At 34.5% G+C, this 19,208-nt stretch overlaps 2 protein-coding genes across 2 annotated transcripts; both read right to left on the bottom strand.

The window, feature by feature from the left end:
• Positions 1 to 809: 809 nt before the first annotated feature.
• Positions 810 to 7,749, bottom strand: soul5 (heme-binding protein soul5). The gene is made up of 8 exons (XM_051717559.1): positions 7,659 to 7,749; positions 7,177 to 7,236; positions 6,988 to 7,072; positions 6,740 to 6,860; positions 3,915 to 4,054; positions 1,861 to 2,024; positions 1,622 to 1,736; positions 810 to 1,474 (listed from the first exon to the last, which is right to left on the bottom strand). Coding segments are annotated over exons 1-7 (651 nt in total). The 5' UTR covers positions 7,661 to 7,749; the 3' UTR covers positions 810 to 1,474; positions 1,622 to 1,657.
• Positions 7,750 to 9,362: 1,613 nt separating this feature from the next.
• On the bottom strand, positions 9,363 to 18,454 carry shfl (shiftless antiviral inhibitor of ribosomal frameshifting). The gene is made up of 10 exons (XM_051716785.1): positions 18,325 to 18,454; positions 17,888 to 18,029; positions 15,552 to 15,598; positions 15,250 to 15,288; positions 15,088 to 15,141; positions 14,956 to 14,991; positions 14,371 to 14,526; positions 12,557 to 12,660; positions 12,254 to 12,411; positions 9,363 to 10,847 (listed from the first exon to the last, which is right to left on the bottom strand). Exons 1-10 carry the CDS (start codon positions 18,349 to 18,351, stop codon positions 10,636 to 10,638), a joined length of 975 nt encoding a protein of 324 aa, XP_051572745.1. The 5' UTR covers positions 18,352 to 18,454; the 3' UTR covers positions 9,363 to 10,635.
• Between the last annotated feature and the right edge of the window lie 754 nt (positions 18,455 to 19,208).

Raw genomic sequence — 19,208 nt, 5'->3', positions numbered from 1 at the left:
GGCCACACAGCTGTTTAGTCCCAATCCTGTAAGTTCTCGTAGCATTGTGCATGTGGAAATGCTCTTACTATATTAAACATAGCTGTGAGATCTACTGTTGATTATTTACAATGTGACTTCACTAGGCACTTTAGTGATCTCCGATCGTGATCATTTAAGATTTCTTTTTCCGATCACATTTCTTCCACGAAGCTGATGGTTCACCACTATCCTTCTAGGTTGTAATAATGCGTTGGACAGTTCTTAACCCAATTCCAGTGATTTCAGCAATGTCCTTAGTTGTTTTCTTAGCTTGATGCAGGCCAATAATTTGCCCCTTCTGAAACACAGTAACATCTTTTCCACGAGCACGGGATCCGTCTTCCGACATGTTTAAGAAATGAGAAGCTACACACTGCATCAGTTAGCCAGCTGAAACATGTTAATCACTGCAATAATGATACAATCACAGGCTCTTAAATATCTGATTATTTAAATCCAAACGGCAATTAAAAATATATATATATATACTGTATATTTGGCCAACTGTACAAGGTGTGAAGGTGCAGATTTGGCCACAAGGTGGTGCTGTAGTAAATACATTTTCATTCCAGGTTAAAATTGCTATCCACATCTGAGCATCTTTTGAATGAAACTTTTTACCATTGGACAATAATTGTGTCCACAGCATCTATTCAGCTAAATTTGGCAATATGGTAATGTTTCCCTTTTGTAGAAATTATAGAAAAGTTTGCACATCCAACCAAGATGCAGGACACAATGCAAAGTGCACTTAGGAAAAAAAAAAAAGAGTAAACATCTACACGCAGTGAAGTTAAAGGTCCACATTTTATTAAACAATAGCAGTTATTAAACTGCCATTAAATTTATTGAACAAAGTTGAAGTTATTAAACAAATGTTTTGACCTCTGAAGTCTGTTTTTTTATTTACGTGGAAAAAAAAACAAGAGTTTGAAACATAGCGGTTATTAGAAATGCAGTTGTATAAATGTCAGTGTGCTGACATTTATTTACATATTTATTATTATTATTATTATTATTATTATTATTATTATTATTATATTTTTCCTCTTTTCCCATCTTTTACATTTATGTATTAATTGATTGATTTTAATTACAGCAAAACATTTGCTTCAAATACCATTCAGATTTACTCACTCATTTGCACTTTTCTTATATATTCATGTGTAGATAAATGTGCATCAAACAACATTTAACATATGTTATGACCCATATACTGCAAAAAAATAAAATGCATGATTTTTTTTATTTGAATTTTTCTTATTTTTATAAAAACAAATGTTGACACCAAACTACCACCCTTTGGAGCTAGACAAAAAACAAACAAACAAAAAAAAAAACATTACATTTTAAACAAATGTTTAAGTATTTAAACAAGCAGTATAGCTTGCTCCTACTAATTGCATTAAAACATACAGGAAACATGTAGTGCAGTTCCCTTCTCTATGTTGCTCTGAAACAAATAACAAATACATTTCTTGTTAGAATAGCCTACCTAACAATTATTTCAATACTTTTCCATATTTTCCTACTTCTCCATATTGTTATTCATGATAAGCTATTATTATTATTATTATTATTAATAATTTAAATCAGTCACCTTTTACAGACTTGTTGCAGAGGAGTCACAGAGACATTATTCAGGTTTAGGGCACACAGGCTCACCCTTAACAATGTACCACGCCTCATTGTGTCTGTTCACAATCTTCATTGGGCTGAAAAACACACATAGACACCACACAACGACACATATACACAAAATAACAGGATGAGCAAAGGAATGCTAAAACATCTAAACAACAGAAGAGAGCCTGAATTCAAGCTGAAAGCTAAGCGCACCTGTTATAGCCGACATCATAGTGATACTCTGTCTCGTAGGATGCCTGTACATTGTCTAGTGCTGTCTTTAGACGCTGAGCCTGTGATTTAGAGACAACTGATATCATCCAGCCACCATAGCTCCTGACGTACACATTCATATCAGGGGTGTCTGTAAGGTATACCTGCAAATAAATAGAGTTCACCATCAAGAACAAGTAAAACAAACCCTTTAATTTAAATAGAAACAATAGTGACAATATCAATTGGACAATATCAATTGGACTTTTCACACTTGACAACCCACGGTCATTTTAATGCTTCACTCTGTTAATATTTTTGGGTTAGTAATTAATCCAGGGTTGTCATTTTTTCGAGATTTCACACTGTACATTGGTAAACCTGTGGAAATTTCTTCTCCACATATTCATGCAGTTAATAACATTGATTGGACAAGTACAGCAGGCAAAGAAAATAAAATTGTTTTTAACAACAGCTTGTCCATCTGTGGAAATGTCGTCAATATTCTTTGGTTGTCTTGAGATAAGAAACACAAAAAAATACCTACTACAATCTCTCCCTATAGATGTCCCCCTCTCTTACTTTTATTTATATGCATTTGGTCTCAGACATTTGGCTCATTGGTTGCTCCCACCTGAGAGAGCCCCTCCCTGGTTTTGTATTGAACAGGAAGCCCATGCCCCTATTTCACCATTGCAAAGCCTTTCTATTAAAATAATCGGAGAAGTTAAGTTACACCCCGTTATCTCGCATTTACACTCGATATGGACAAAAGTGTCCAGAGTGTTTAACTCGGATATTTATGTAAACGTAGCCTCGAGCATATGGCTGAACACTAAACTATGTATTAATAATTCCCCTTTCTGTTGGTCAGATTGGATTGTGAGGGGGGTTAATACACTTGCTGACCTATATGAGAGTGGAGTATTAAGATCTTTTGAAAATTTGATTCAACATTTTGGGATTCCAAGATCTCAATTTTATAAGTATTGACAGCTGTGCCACCTGCTCTGCTCTGTTTTTGGGAGTAGCATACACCCCCCTAGAGCGGCAGATACTCTGGAAGTGGTGATTACTGCTTTTGGGAAGGGTCATGAGGCATCAGTGTATTACTCCCTGTTAATTCAGAGTCTGGGGGATGGAGCTTTAAATTCTCTCAAAATATTATGGGAGGAAGATTTAAATTTGTTATTGGAGGAGGGAGTGTGGGCAAGGATTCTAAAAAACATAAAGTCTGCATCTAGAGATGCAAGGGTGCGCCTTATGCAATTTAAGATTTTACATAGATTTTATTGGACCCCTTCTAAATTGTATAGGCTTGGTCATAAGGACACACCCATCTGCTGGCGATGCCATTCAGAAGATGGAGACACCACCCATGTTTTTTGGGGGTGTCGTAAAATCCAAGAATTTTGGCTGAAGGTGCAAAGTTTTGTATGTGTTGTGTTGAACACTCAAATCTCGTTCTGCCCCAGACTCTGTATTTTCGAAGATGGGGAGGTCATAAATTTGGAGGATAAGTACATACAAAATTTGGTTTTGAGGCAGGTTATTTTGAGGAGATGGAAGTCGGATGGAGCACCCTCTTTCCTAGAGTGGTGCGTGGAGATTGGGAGGGTGGCTGCCTTCGAGAAGGGGTCGAGCAGAAGGATGGGAGTTAGGGATCTTTTCAATAAGAAATTGGGCAATTACTTCTCAAGTCTCAAGGAGGGGCGTTGGAGGGAGTAATTTAGAGTTTTTTTTAATTATTTATTTTTTTTAATTATACTTGATTATTGTATTTTCTTTATTTTGTTGTTTTAGTTTTGTGTTTTTTTTTTTGTGCGTGTCTATATTCTATTGACTACAGGGGTGTTCGTGGGGGGGTCAGGGTGGGGTGGGAGTTTGGTAGGGGGAGGGGATATAGTGGGGGTTTCATGTTAAAAGTGATTGATTCACTATATATATGTTGTTTTTTCCTCTGTGTTAATTTATGAATCAATAAAAAAAAATTTTTATAATAAAAAAGTAATCTATCTAATGTTAAGTGTGTGAAAGGCCTTAATGTGACATACCGATGGATCAGTAGGTTTGGGTGGGTTGGTCTGGTAGTCAGATGGGAGCAGGAAACTCATCACATACACTGATGACTGCCACATGCTCACACTTTCTTTAACTTTAATGAGGACCGGGGCAGTCATGTCAATCTTGGCACCTAAATAAGTAGGGTAAAAATTTTGATTAAATGGTGCCTTTATAATATAATATAATTTAAACTAATTTATAATAATATATACTTTTCCAGGCTTTTATTGTAAATAAGAATTTTGTTCTTTAGTAGCTTGCCTGGTTAAATAAAGGTAAAATAATAATAAAAAAAATACTTGATTTCTTGTAATTGCAACTTTATTTCTTGTAATTTCTTCTTCATATAACAATTGCAACTTCAAATTTCAGAATTTTGACTGTGACTTTACTTGTAATTGTGACTGTATTTCTCATAATTGCAACTTTATATCTTGCAATGGCAAATGTATTTTTGCAAATGCGACTTTATTTTGCGTAATTGCAACCTTATATCACAATTGAAACTTTTTTTCTCGTAAATGCTCATTTATATCGCAAGTGCAACTTTATTTCTAGTAATTGCAACTTCATATCTCAGAATTTCTTATATTTGCGGCAGCATATCTCGGAATTTCGAATTTATATCTCGCACGTGACTTTATTTCTCGGAATTGCAAGTTTATATCTTGCAATTGCAACTTTATTTTTTGCAATTGTGACTATTTTGCATAATTGCGACAGCATATTGCAACTTAATTTCTTGTAATTGCAACCTTATTTCTCGGAATTTCAACTTTATATCTTGCACATGTGATTTTATTTCTCTCAAATGCATATCTTGCAATTGCAACTTTATTTTTTGCAATTGTGACTATTTCTCGTAATTGCGACAGCATATTGCAACTTAATTTCTTGTCATTTCGACCTTATTTCTCAGAATTTCGACTTTATATCTCGCACATGTGACTTTATTTCTCGGAATTACGAATTTATATCTTGCAATTGAAAATTAATTTTTCGCATTTGTGAGTTAATATCTTCAATTGTGACTTTATTTCTCGTGATTGTGACTATATCTTGCAATTGCACCTATTTCTTGTAATTGAAACTTTATTTCTCGAAATTTCGACTTTATATCTTGCAATTGCAACTTTATTTTTTTCTATTGTGACTATTTTGCATAATTGCGACATAATATCTTGCAATTGCAACTATTTCTTGCAATTGTGAGTGCATATCTTTAATTGCGACTTTTTTTCTTGTAATTGCAACCTTCTTGGAATTTCGACTTTGTCTTGCACATGTGACTATTTCTCGCAATTGCGAATTTATATCTTGCAATTGCAACTTTATTTTTCACAATTGTGAGTTCATATCTTCAATTGCAACATTATTTCTCATAATTGTAACTTTATATCTTGCAGTTGCACCTATTTCTTGTAATTGCAACCTTATTTCTCGGAATTTGAACTTTATATCTCGCACATGTGACTTTATTTCTCTCAAATGCAAATTTATATCTTACAATTGCAACTTTATTTTTTGCAATTGTGATTATTTCTCGTAATTGCGACAGCATATTGCAACTTAATTTCTCGTCATTTCGACCTTATTTCTCGGAATTTTGACTTTATATCTCTCACGTGTTCTCGCAATTGTGAGTTTATATCTTGCAATTGCAACTTTATTTTTCGCAATTGTGACTATTTCTCATAAATGTAAATGTATATCTTGCAAAGCAACTTTATTTTTTGTAACTGCGACCTTATTTCGATGAATTTCGACTTCATATCTCACATATTGCGACCTTATTTCTCGTAATTGTGAGTTTTTATCTTGCAACTGCAACTTTTATTTTTCGCAACTGTGACTATTTCTCGGAATTGCGACTTTATTTCTTGGAATTGCAACCTTATTTCGCAGAATTTCTACTTCATATCTCGCACATGTGACTATTTCTCGCAATTGTGAGTTTATATCTTGCAATTGCAAATTAATTTTTTGTAATTGTGACTATTTTTCTGAATTTCAACGTTATATCTCGTACATGTGACTTTATTACTCGCAATTGTTCATATCTTGCAATTGCGACTATTTCTCATAATTGCAAATTCATATCACAATTGCAGTTTTATTTCTAGTAATTGCATCTTTATATCTAAAATGTCTTCATTATGACTTTATTTGTGACATATGTAACTTTATATCATGCAATTACTAGTTTATATCTTGCAATTGCAACTATTTCTTGCAATTGCAAGTTTATATCTTATTAATATATCTGATATCATATTTACTGTGACTTTATTTCTCGTAATCGTGACTGTATATCTCATAATTGAATGTTTATATCTCACATTAATCATTAACTCATTAATGATGACACACAAAGTCACAATTGCGAGATTTCGATTGCCTGTTCTATTTTTTCTTCCATGCCATGATTAAAGTACCATACAAACCTATCAAGAACATGTCCGAATCATATTTTAGAAACTTTAAGATTTTTTTGTGTTGTTTTCCTTATAATTAAGCAACCCCCTCTCACATTCTCATAACAGTAAAACAAATGTTATTCTCATTACTGTAATGTGAAAAAAAGATAAATAATTAAAATTGTAGAGTATTTATGTACTGTAATTTATTCTAATTTAATAAAAAAGAGAGATAATCTAATGAGAATCACCATTGAGAATACTGGGAATTCAAAGCCTTTAAAAGTAGAAAGTAGGGAACCTTAATGGTCCTAAAATAGGCTTCATTGCCATGAATACCAAACAGCAAAGACTACATACTGATAACATACAAACACTCTGTATCACAGTTATCTCACCAGCCTCATTTTCTCCAGTGATGTATTTGAAAAGTTTCCTGAAGGCTCTTGGCATTGCTATTTCCATGAAATAGGATTCAGCTTCTGCGGTCACCCACTTAGCAGCATCATAGTGGCGTACCTTAAAGATAAAATGAGTTAATCTAATTGATATGTCCATGTTGATGTGTTTGAGTCTGTCTTCTTCATTTAATTTTTACTCTGTGCATTAAGCACTTTAATCTCTATTGTTGAATCTCGTGTCTCACCTCATAACCATCTCCCACACACACCAAGTCAAAGAGAAAGCATTCCTTAGTCTCTGTGCAAAAACTGGACGGACTACTTGAGTTTCTGAGAGGTGCAAATACAATATATCAAAAATGACATGTACATGTACATGTTTTTAGAGGTGACTCATTGGCTATTTTGATGCCTGGAAAGAAAACAGGACTCACCCAACCCTTCCCTCAACAGTCACTGTTAAGAGCAACACGATCACTCCTGTCAGGCAAATCCTTTAAAACATTAAAAAAGCAAAATAATGTATTATAATTTGAAGGTTACATTTACAGGAACAGTTCACCCAAAAATTCTGTCATCATTTACTCACCCGTGGAACACAAAAGATGATGATAGGCAGAATGTTAGGGACTGATATCCTCAGTCACTATTAACTTTCATCATACGGAAAAAAAGATGCAATGAAAGTGAATGGGGACTTAAACAGTCCCTAACATTCTGACTAACATCATGTTTCACAAAAGAAAGAAAGTCATATAGGTTTGGAACAACATGAGGGTCTTCACAATTTTCATATTTGGGTGAACCATCTCTTTAAGGTACTGTAGGAATAGCTTGTTCAGTTGGTACTTTTTATGATGCTGCTGCTGTTTATACAGTAAATGATAGTGTACGGCATTGAAGTTTTAGTACTTACATGTTGTATGCTGTCTCTTCAGGCTGTTCTCAGCAGAAGCATGAGCACGTGTGTCTGCAGTGTCTTTTTATACATATAATGTTATGAAAGCTGTTCCCGCCCACCAACCTTCTAGTCATGTAAGCATGTTAAGTAAGAGTTTTTCTATTGTCTTCTCCACTAGGGACAGTATTTCATTTATTTATTTTTTTCATCCTTGTTGTTGTTGAAAGCCCTTTTGAATAGATTATTTGACTGCCAAATGCAACCAGGTGCAATGTTTCGAAATATGTTTTGCTCCTAAATATTGACAGACAGCAGATATGCTTATCTAATGAACAGGCTTTTGTCTGAACATGGGATTGATCACATTTCTATGTAATGGATGATTTCTGGTTACTTACTAAGAAAATGAATGGTTTATTTTTATAGAGCTCTTACTAGGTGGGAAACTAATTACCTACCTCTGGCCTAAATTTAGACCAAATTGTGTTTATGTTGTGTTTGTGTTCTGTGAGCACTTGATCCAGTCCTACTAATGCACCCACTGTCTCTTCTCTGAGCAATTTGAAACTTTGTATTGCAGCACTTTTCATTTTATTGGCTTCTTAGTATAAATCTCTTATGCTGTATTCCTCATTTGTAAGTCGCTTTGGATAAAAGTTTCTGCTAAAAGAATAAATGCAAAAGTAATGTTACGATACTGATACATTTTTGATACTGTCAGCCTGTCAGTGGAAGTTAAATATGAGAGCATTGCTGTAAAATAAACAAACATAACCTTTGACCACAGACTGACCACAAAACTCTGTAAACTTGACAGATATCCAGGTGTTTAAGTAGGCTTAATGTCAATATTGTTTAACTTCTTGGAAACTGTTAAAAGCAGCATGCTGTCTCTAGAGCCCAGCAGGGGACGAATGACTTTTCCTAATCCATAGGAAAGGATTAACTGGTGTAAATAAATGCATTTTTATTATTTTTCCGGTGATCAGCAGAAAATCTTTGCCTTTTAAAAATAGACTGAGGTGTTTTGGCTCTGTTGAGAATCCAGTACATTACAAACCATTTTTTTCTTTAACTTTTTGCTTGTATTTCTCTAATGGTGACTCTCATTTTAGCATTTATTCATTTTTTGTAGCATTCATTTTGTTTTATTATAGAAATAATTATGGTTGCAAAGGACATTATACATAATATAAAATATATGAAGATTTAGACTGTTAAATTGTGTTGTGTCAAAGCATCAAGTTTGTCCAAACTTCAGCTGTCAGTGATATATTTACAAGCTGTGCCTGTTATGGTATCATAGTTGGAAGTTAAATCCTCTTTGACGCTCAGAACTATATGTTTTTCATTTGAGTTATTAGTTAATTATTAGCTTTATTAAAGTTCATTCATGAATATAATGGATATGACAAGTTGGTAGGTTTGGTCTTGGCAGACTAGTTGCGCTGCTACTGCAGAGCAAGTATGAAGATTTGTTACTGCTAAAACACACAGACATGCTTCTGCTGCTGCACAATTAGACACATACAACCCCCCTGAAGCAGATCTAGACCAGTGGTGCTTGGGAGGAGGAAGGTTTCAGACAGAAAACTCTCGTAGAGCGCTCCAGTGAAACCAGCTTTTATTGCAAACAACCGAGGCAACATTAAATGTTAGACAAAGAGATAACAGACTACACGTTAAAGAACCTATCAGCTTGCGCCAAGTAGAGTTTCAGTACTGAACTCAGGATCATTAAGAGAAAAGGGTTCTTCATATTTCATTCAGAGTGCATGGAGCACAATTCTTTGTTGTTTGTCCTTGGTGCTATCTGATATCTTTTTGTTCATGGTTGTAGAACTATTGGGCGTAGCTGTGTGTTTGAATTCTCCAAGCCATTATGGATCAAAAGAGTTCATTCCACTCACATCTGTTATAATAAATAACAATGTTTTTTTTTTTTTTATTGGTGGTTGTTTATCATAATGTAATTATGTACAGACAAAGTTATAATAGCAAAGGCAAAACAAAATGGGTCAACAGATCTGCACATCAAAGCTCCTTCTTTTTCCACTTTTTATTATGACATTATTTTACATAATAACATTATAAGCCTTTTTGGTTTTGACTTTAGCCATAATCTATCCCTACATGTGTTCCTGAAATCTTTATCCAGCAAATGAACAGATTTTCAGTTAGGAGGAAATTTTTAAATGGAGGACACAATCCAACACTTATGTACTTTTGACAGTTTGTTATGAAAGACTGATAAAACACCACATGTTATTCATCAGGAGTGGTTTGGATTTCCTTTGTAAGTGGCTGTCTTTTGTTAGCTGTGTGAAGTGTAATATGAAACAAAGAGGATTTAAAAAAAAATTAAACCTAAAAAAAAGAGTTCATAAAAGAAAGAATCAGTTTGACAAGCTGAATAGAGTTCAATAAGCTGAATAGTTGGATAACTATGATTTTTGGTGTGTTGTGTAATTTGATATTGGATCTCAAGTGTGGCCTATATTTCATTTGAGAAGGCAAACAATAGCAGCACTAATCATTAGTCATATAAGAGGGAAACATAATGATTTGGTGCCAAAAAGATTTACCAACTAACAGTATGGGGGGCTAGGGAATTAAAAAAATTAGAAGTGCTAGTTGCGGGTTCGTTTAATGATGTACATGTTTACCAGAGGCATCTACTTAGTTTTAAAGTTGTCATTTTATGCAGCCGGCAACAATTTTTTTTACCAATATAGGCAAACAAAATTGAACTCTTAAAATATGATGAATATTTCCCCATAAGTGCGTCAAAAAGAAGGTCAAAAATCTTTTTGCCACAGTATTCATGCAGCCTGTAGTACAATTAATCATTCAGACTGCTTTTTAGTCACACATTTGTTACTCTGAGTAAATAACTTGAAATTATATCATAAGAGCCTGTGCCACTCAAAGCAACATTGTTCAATTAAGATAGTTTAAGAGGTGAAAGCCATGTTGCAATAATTGAGCTGCCTCAGCTGCTGCTGTCTGACTCTTCATCAGACTCCTCTTCAATGTCATCCAGGATGAGCTCGTTCAGGCTGTCCAGAAGACTGCCCTGACTCAGGCAGGTGTTTACAGTGGATCCACTGCTTATATGAGCAGGGCTAGGGTACACCACCCGCGGCTTTCGGTTCTTCTGTCTGCTACGTGGGTGGACGCATTCGGTACCAGGCACATGGGGCTCTAGGTAAGACAAACATGCAAAGTGACTGAATATAATCACATTTCTTGTAAAATGTAAATGCTTAGGATTTATAGGCAACATAACATGGCAATCACAACCCACTCCATAATGTGTCCAATTTCTGAATGAAACAAAGAAAAAACAGGCAAGATTTTATCCATGGAGAAATGATTGTATAGGGAGAATGGGCATTTCAGCATTTATTATTGGCAAGATTTTAGAAAGGCTGCATTACTTTTAACAGTAACATAAAACAATTGGTTAATATCAAGCAATAGCCCATGCAAGGATTTCTAAAACATAGGATGGCAGGGGAAGATATCTTCATATTTATTAGGAAAGTGCCATCTGATTGGTAAAGGTTAGGTTTAGAGGTAGGGATAGGGTTACAGTTTCTCCAACCTAGTCTCATAGAATGAATGTTACTATAATCTACATTTTTGCAAACTGAGTTTTACATGCCGCTTTCTAATTTTTGCTGCAGTTTCTTGGTGTAATAACACTAAAGGCGCTACAACAACTGTGCGTTTTATACACTTTCACACAAATCATGGGTACTATGGCTGTTTAGGACTTTATAAACACTTATTTTTCAATGTATTACTCACACACTGCTATGTTATATGAAAACACTTTTACTCTAACACGTCATTTGTAAAACATCCCATTTTAATGCTTGAATTACAGGCTCATGAACATTTACACACTTATTCCAGTGTTATTAACTTCTGCTGTAGCTCACCTGACAAGAGTGTTGGAATTTGGACTGAGCCTCAAGCCCAGCCAAGGACGCTCATTGCAAAAGTGAAGCGAAAGCGCCATTGAAGCGACACGAAATGACGTGGTTGCTTCAGTAAATGTACTTTTCATGTCCAATTTGCTTTTAAAACACTATCGGGTAGGTTTAGGCGTTGGTTTATATTGATATGACTAAGCAATCAAAGTTATAGCATTACAAAAAGAATTTATTAAAGGTATGCTCTCAAATGTGAGTGGAATTAACTCTTTTGATCCATAATGGCTTGGAGAATTCAAACATACAGCTACGCCCAATAGTTCTACAACCATGAACAAAAAAATATCAGATAGCACCAAGGACAAACAACAAAGAATTGTGCTCCATGCACTCTGAATGAAATATGAAGAACCCTTTTCTCTTAATGATCCTGAGTTCAGTACTGAAACTCTACATGGCGCAAGCTGATAAGTTCTTTAACGTGTAGTCTGTTATCTCTTTGTCTAACATTTAATGTTGCCTCGGTTGTTTGTAATAAAAGCTGGTTTCACTTGAGGGATATCATAGCGAATTCTCTTCAGGGTTTTTGGACTACAAGCTGAAAAGTTCACAAGGCAAGGGTGTGTGCAAAACCTCTAGTGGTCATTATGTCAAATAACATCATATTACCCATTCTATTAAAACAGTCTTCAGCTAAGCAGCTGTGCTGATTTTTTCTTCTGGGTCCAGGCATCATCCTGTTCTTCTTTGGTGGCACAATCCTTGTTGGAAATATGGCTGAGCGACAGCCGTAACAAGGGGAACGTCCATCCATCCGACCAAAACCCCTAAAAAAAAGTTTTTAATACAAAGCTCCAAATTTCAAAAGAAAAATCATTACCTGATGGTATCTACACAACATCTATTAGCTGAAAAACAAAAACAAAACTAAAAACACTACATGCTATATTATGCATAAAGTTAATGTCTTACATGAATGAGCGAGAGCAGTTTGGACAGTGAAACTCGGCGATACCCCACATTTTGTCAGCTGGTACAGGGTCATATTTCTTTTTACATCGATGGCAGCGTGACACCTACAACAAACCAAATTTATTATATAGGTTCCTAATAATGCACATGTGTACAGTTGAATACTAAAACTATATTTCTTTGCATACTTGGTTTCTCATGACAGCACTGTGCCTGGGTTCAAGAGGTATACAAAGCACAGAAATTGAAATGTAAATATGGGAACTGTGTCAAAATTGTACTAAATTACATTTATCTCACATAAACATACTTAAATAAAATAACAAATGTTTACACATTTAATAGTACACATTTAAGGTAAACATTACATTTTATATTGAAATCCATTATATTTGCTGTTTTAACCCTTTAAGCTATGAAGGTGTTTTTAAAGATTTCCTGTTTTCAGTGGCATGCCCAAAATTAAAGGCCTATACCTCGACCAAAAAAAAAAAAAAGGAGGGTCAGTTGTTTGGTAATATTTTAAAGAAAACTTTTCACATTTTTTAATAATATAGATTATGATAAATTCTGAGATTTTCATCCTAAGAAACTGAATTAGCTTTTTTTCTTATTATTTTTCAGATTTGACATTATATATATCAGGGTGTAAATAAGGTAGCTCTGAAAAGCTGCTTTTGTTTTGTTCCCAATCATGTCTCCCGTTACTGAGTAAAATTTTGTGTTGATACGACTAGCAATCAAAGTTATAGCATTACAAAAATAATTTATTAAAGGTATGCTCTCTCTACAAATCATGCAGGCATGAGTAACGAGATCTCATTCAGTTCCATTCTGTGTCATCTGAGCCATTATTGAGCCTTTGTTATGTACATGGCACCGTCTCCTGGTGGCCATATGTAATTAGAGTGAATGATCCTCTCTGCCCATATTTAACTGGTTGCAGTGATCTGAATCCTAATACTACTGGTTTAGCATTCCATGAGGCTGGACAACGCACTACATCATTTCCGATTAAGTACTCTGATCCAAGAAAGCTAACGTTTTTTTTAGACAGATGCAGATAAAAGCGAGAAAGCAGCATATAAGCAACACCTGTTTACATGTCACATGTATGTCAAAGAGATGTACTTAGCAAGATTTCATTATATTTTTGTCTGTGAGTAAAACATATAGGCTGGTTGTATTCTATTCTTTGTGAGCTTTCCAACAACATATGACACATGGCTATTTGATCAGTTTGATTTTTTTACCGATTACAATAAAATGTACAGTGCAAAATTATTAATAAATTATAAAACGTAACACTTCTGGTTTGTCTGCAAATTTCAAAGCACTTGTTCAGTTTTTGTCATAATACCTACATGCATTGTAAATTACAGCTTCTTAGGTATCATTTAGCAAAGAAAGCTATTTTGTGTTGGCCAAAACTGTAGTTTTTTCTCGTGGGGACGATCCGAGCTTAAAGTGTGAAGTGAAAGTAAAGTAAAGATCCATGGGAGAGTAATTTAATTGGTTTGTTGGCACAATAAGATGGACAATTTTTTAAATAAAAAATTTACTTTAAAATTACTTTAATAAGGTATGTAGTAATATGTACTTTAGGGGTCTAAAGGAAATTGTAAGGAGTAAAAGTATGATTTTTGCTTTGAGAATGTTATTGAGTAGAAGTACAATTATTCACTTCCAACAGTACATGAGTAAAGTACACATTCCTTTAATAATGCTTAACGGTACGTATAGTAATGAAGTACAATTACTCAAGTACTTCACATGTGATCTGAGCCTCTAAAAGGTGTTGTTAGAAGTCTTACCCTTTTCCTCTGTGTCACACGTCTCCACCAGTCCCTATCACATGACTCGCAGGCAAACTGATGTGTGACAGCAGGGATCTGGTTTGCCTGCGCCTGGTCAAACATCCGTTTGTTCTCCTCTGTTAATGGCAGAACTCTTAGACGTGCCCTGAGCTCCTGCAAGCATGTCCATGCATGTTAATCCACACTGTTTACAGTAAACCTACAGCTCTTCAGTATAACAGGTGAAGTGTGTAATTTCTTCACTGCTAGCATCAACAAACAGAAAAGTTTTCAAAACAGATCAAACAGATTTGACTCAAACTCAGGCCATTGATTGGTAAAGCCAGAAGATGACATGTAGGACTGGTTGGGATGCTTAAATAAAAAAGCAATGTTTTGATAGTGCCACAAAGCCACAATGTTTACTTTTGCAGAAAACAACCTACAGGTACAAATGGCTTACTTGTAGCTGTGTTTGCATATTAATGTAATCTGGGACTGTAAAATGTATTTTGACATTAAAATTAACTACACAAATCATCTTTAACTGGTTTATTTGTATATACAGTAAGTTAAATAAGTAGCCAATGCAAAGAGACTAACCAATATATCCTTGTCGTCATTTCGATTTTTCTTTGCCTGAGTTAGAAGAGGAGAGATTCTGTGTAAGACTTCAGTGTAACATGACGTTTTATGTGTCCTGTAAATACACATACAAACAGGGAAACTCCTTACTTGTGCTGAAGGACGGGCACCACTGGATCCAGATGGCTTGGCTGTTTTTTCTTCCTACAGATTTATAATGATTACACCTTGACTTTCATTATACAATTAAAAAACAGGTAGACAGCAATTACGGGTTCTTTCATCTTTAAAAAATGTATATTTGGATGTTACCTGCTGTCTTTCATCAGCCTTGAGTTTTATAACCACATTCTATAAGACAGTATAGAAAGTATTCAATGGTAATACAGTATTATATACAATACAGTACCATCCAACAATTTAAAAACACTTATTCATTCTTAATTATGACTATTTTCCAGCTTTTAGAATAATGGTAAAGTCATCAAAACTATTTTATACAGACCAAAAATATCAAACAAATCAAAATTATCTAACTAGATAGACAGACAGACAGACGGATGGACGGACGGACAGACAGACAGACAGACAGATGGATAGACAGATAGCTGCACCTGCACTACAGGGTCAGTTAGCACTGTCTTGTCATCATCATCCAGTTCTAAATACAAGAAATACATTAAAAAAATGCATAATAATAGTAAAGTACAAAAACAAACAATGGCCTACACACATATTCAAAGAGAAATAGTTCAGAAACATTTAGTCAACTCAACTGACTGAATTTAGCTTAATTTACAAGAGCTAAACCAACTAAAACAGATCTGAATGTATTGCTGCATTTATAAACGTTAACCCTATAACGCTGTGTGCATCAGATTTAACACACAACTTTTGACAGCTCCTGCTTCACTCTCTGTTCAAGCTGACGAGCCAAACAACCTATGGTATATAAGTTACACATGTTTATGGCATTATCTAGTGGTTATTTGTGAAAATAAAAGTGGTTTCAATATTATATCGATATAAAGCTCTGAAAAAATGTAAGAGACCACTGCAAAATTATCAGTTTCTCTGGATTTACTATTTATAGATATGTCTTTGAGTAAAATAAACATTTTTGTATTATTCTATAAAGTACTGACAACATTTCTCCCAAATTCCAAATAAAAATATTGTCATTAAGAGCATTTATTAGCAGAAAATGACAACTGGTCAAATTAACAAAAAAGATGCAGTGTTTTCAGACCTCAAATAATGTAAAGAAAACAAGTTCATATTCATTTTTAAACAACAAAATACTAATGTTTTAACTTAGTTCAGGAAGAGTTCAGAAATCAATATTTGGTGGAATAACCCTGATTTTCAATCACAGCTTTCATGCATCTTGGCATGCTCTCTACCAGTCTTTCACATTGCTGTAGGGAGACTTTATGCCAGTCCTGATGCAAAAATTCAAGCAGCTCGGCTTTGTTTGATGGCTTGTCGCCATCCATCTTCCTCTTGATCACATTCCAGAGGTTTTCAATTGGGTTCAGGTCTGGAGATTGGGCTGGCCATGACAGGGTCTTGATTTGGTGCTCCTCCATTCACACCTTGATTGACCTAGCTGTGTGGCATGGAGCATTGTCCTGCTGAAAAAACCAATCTCAGAGTTGGGGACCATTGTCAGAGCAGAAGGAAGCAAGTTTTCTTCCAGGAAAAAAATAAAATAGTAAATCCACAGAAACTGATAATTTTGCAGTGGTCTCTAAAATTTTTTCAGAACTGTATTTTAGGATAAATGACAGCGTATTTTAGTAAAGTAAAAGTGACAGTAATGATTATATTGTTACTGATATTTTAAAATGAGTATTTGCTGAATATAAGCAACTTGTGCTTGGTTAAAATTTTGTATATTACTTTATTGAAAACCCCCCTTTTAAATGCATGTATCAAATATGATACAACAGACTTTTGAGGCATCTCTCTCAATCACCATTACATTCAATTCATGCCAACCACAAAAAAATAAAAAATAAATAAAAAATAAAAAATCACATAGCTTTTAAAATTCTGACATATACATTTTATAAGATATATTGAATTGTGAACTAATATTTCTGTGTATTTTCATATATGCAGCCTGCTCTGTCATTAAAGATCTCATTATTTTACATTACAAACTATTATGATGTCATCTTACCATAAGTTCCTGAAACCCAGCGAAAAAAAGTTTTACAATTTCCCTTTTTTAAATGTCACTATAGAGTTTGTTGCATAAAATACATATGATAAAAATTGTTTATTAAAAAATTATATTTTATTAATGTTGTATTTGATGTGCTGAATTGAACTACGATACATTTCAGTCCATATTTATAGACCAAGGAGAGAAAGTTGTCATGGCCAAACCCTGAAAAGCCCAGGGAGTCCTCTGATAATACCCCAAGATTTACCAATGTAGCATGTATGGGTAAGGAAAATTTAAATAACAAATGTCCTACACAAAAATGAATTGCTGGGCCTCAGGATGATAATTATCTTTAAAGCCTAATGTATAAAATGTGACACATAAAACAATTAAATAAATAAAATAAATAAATAATTAAAAAAAAAAGATGCAATTGTTTAATGATTTCTTTTCATAGTTTGTCTAATGGTCCTTAAAAAAAAGTTTAATGTCAAAAATGGAATTTTCTGACAATTCTTTCATATGTCAGGCTTTACAAGGTAAAGAGTTCAAGTCAGTAATATTACTGTATTGTTATTAAAGATGTTCGATGTTGTTTAACTTACCCTACTAACGTTGTAAGAGAGTTCAGTTCAAAATATGTCTATTTATAGTCCTTAATATGATTAGAAATGTACAAAATTTAAAAATCTAATACAAATTCTTGTTTTAATTCAACATTAAACGCTATGCAACGACAAAAAGGAGACACTTGTTCTTGAAAACTTTGCACTTTACCTCTGTCATCATCTGCCATTAGCACGACCCACATCGCCACCATTCGATGGTTGTTTGCGTAGCGTCGCATGAGGATCACAGCCTTTTCAATCTCAATACGGCCATGAAACATCTCTCTCAGTCGCCTGACACTCTTTTCCAACTAAGTAGGGAGTAAAAGGTATTTACGTTGATTTTAAAACTTTATTCAGTGTGATATGGTATAACTTTGGGCACGTGTTTTTCTTGCCTATATGAATAAAAAAAAGGCCCTTCTTCTTGCAAGAAATCAAATCATGTGGTTCACAATACATAATAACATTCGCTGGGACATCAAAGTGTTAAGGAAGTAGCATTGCATTGTTCTACTTCCTACATTAACATTGCCTATTATTATCCCAAATAAAATATCAGAAGGGGGTTTAATTGTCTGTGTAACCGAATAATAAATACTATACCTCAACTTCTTCACTCATTCGACTCATCCTTCAGTCACTCGGTTAAGTATCTAGCATTTAAAAACAAGAGCACTGGACCGTCTCTTGTATGACACCGTTTCCTTGAGCGCTGTCACGTATTCCTTTCAGTTTGGTCCGAAATACCAAACATTACCACTAGAGATCGCCATTGTACACTGTACAGTGCTAAAACGAGTACTTCATCCAATACATCTTGATTATCAAGAAAATATTCAGAAGATCAGGTAGGGGACTGCTGAAACAATAATAGTTTATTATTATAAGTTTAATATATATATATATATATATATATATATATATATATATATATATATATATATATATACACACACACACACACACCCACAGGGGCGGATTTAGTGATCTGGGGGCCCTAGGCAAAGTACAGGGATGGGGCCCTCTTCAGTGACACACATTTAGGTCGATTTTCTTCTTTAAAGGTGCTGTAAGCCTTTTTATTATGGGGCCAAGCAGCGAAGCTGCTGGAACCCTATTGTAATTGTACTGATTTTCTTCATTGTCTGGGCGTCAGAGACCGTAAGTCGTGGAGACACCTAACTTGGCAGGATGATCCCAAATACCACTCTCTACTCAGGTGCACAAACACACACCCATCTGACCCTAGGTGGTGCTATAATAAACATGTTTACATTTTGACTCATATCTCTGCAACCGTAATCAAAAAAATTTTTCCTCTGATTCCTTGAGTAAAGCCCTACAAAATGTGTATCTGATTTCATTTCCATCTATAACTTGTTTTTCGCCATTTTGAATTTTTTGAAAAAGTTCGAAAAAGTACTTTTTCGAACTCCTCCTAGACCGCTGGTCTGATCGGCATGCAATTTGGTATACATCATCTACAG

Source organism: Myxocyprinus asiaticus, chromosome 14 (genome assembly GCF_019703515.2).
Source record: "Myxocyprinus asiaticus isolate MX2 ecotype Aquarium Trade chromosome 14, UBuf_Myxa_2, whole genome shotgun sequence".
Lineage (NCBI taxonomy): Eukaryota > Metazoa > Chordata > Actinopteri > Cypriniformes > Catostomidae > Myxocyprinus > Myxocyprinus asiaticus.
Note: the sequence above shows the minus strand (reverse complement) of the source record. Positions and strands in the feature narration are given on the sequence as shown.

Bases quoted from the DNA above. Each gene is read 5' to 3' on its own strand.
- soul5 (XM_051717559.1), bottom strand. The intron at 7,073-7,176 runs GTGAGTCCTGTT...TGCACCTCTCAG, and splicing joins ACTGTTGAGGGAAGGGTTGG to AAACTCAAGTAGTCCGTCCA. The intron at 6,861-6,987 runs GTGAGACACGAG...TTTATCTTTAAG, and splicing joins GTGTGGGAGATGGTTATGAG to GTACGCCACTATGATGCTGC.
- shfl (XM_051716785.1), bottom strand. From the start codon at position 18,351: ATGAGTCGAATGAGTGAAGAAGTTGAG. The intron at 15,289-15,551 runs GTGCAGCTATCT...ACTGTCTTATAG, and splicing joins TAACTGACCCTGTAGTGCAG to AATGTGGTTATAAAACTCAA. The intron at 12,661-14,370 runs GTAAGACTTCTA...GGTTTGTTGTAG, and splicing joins GTGTGACACAGAGGAAAAGG to GTGTCACGCTGCCATCGATG.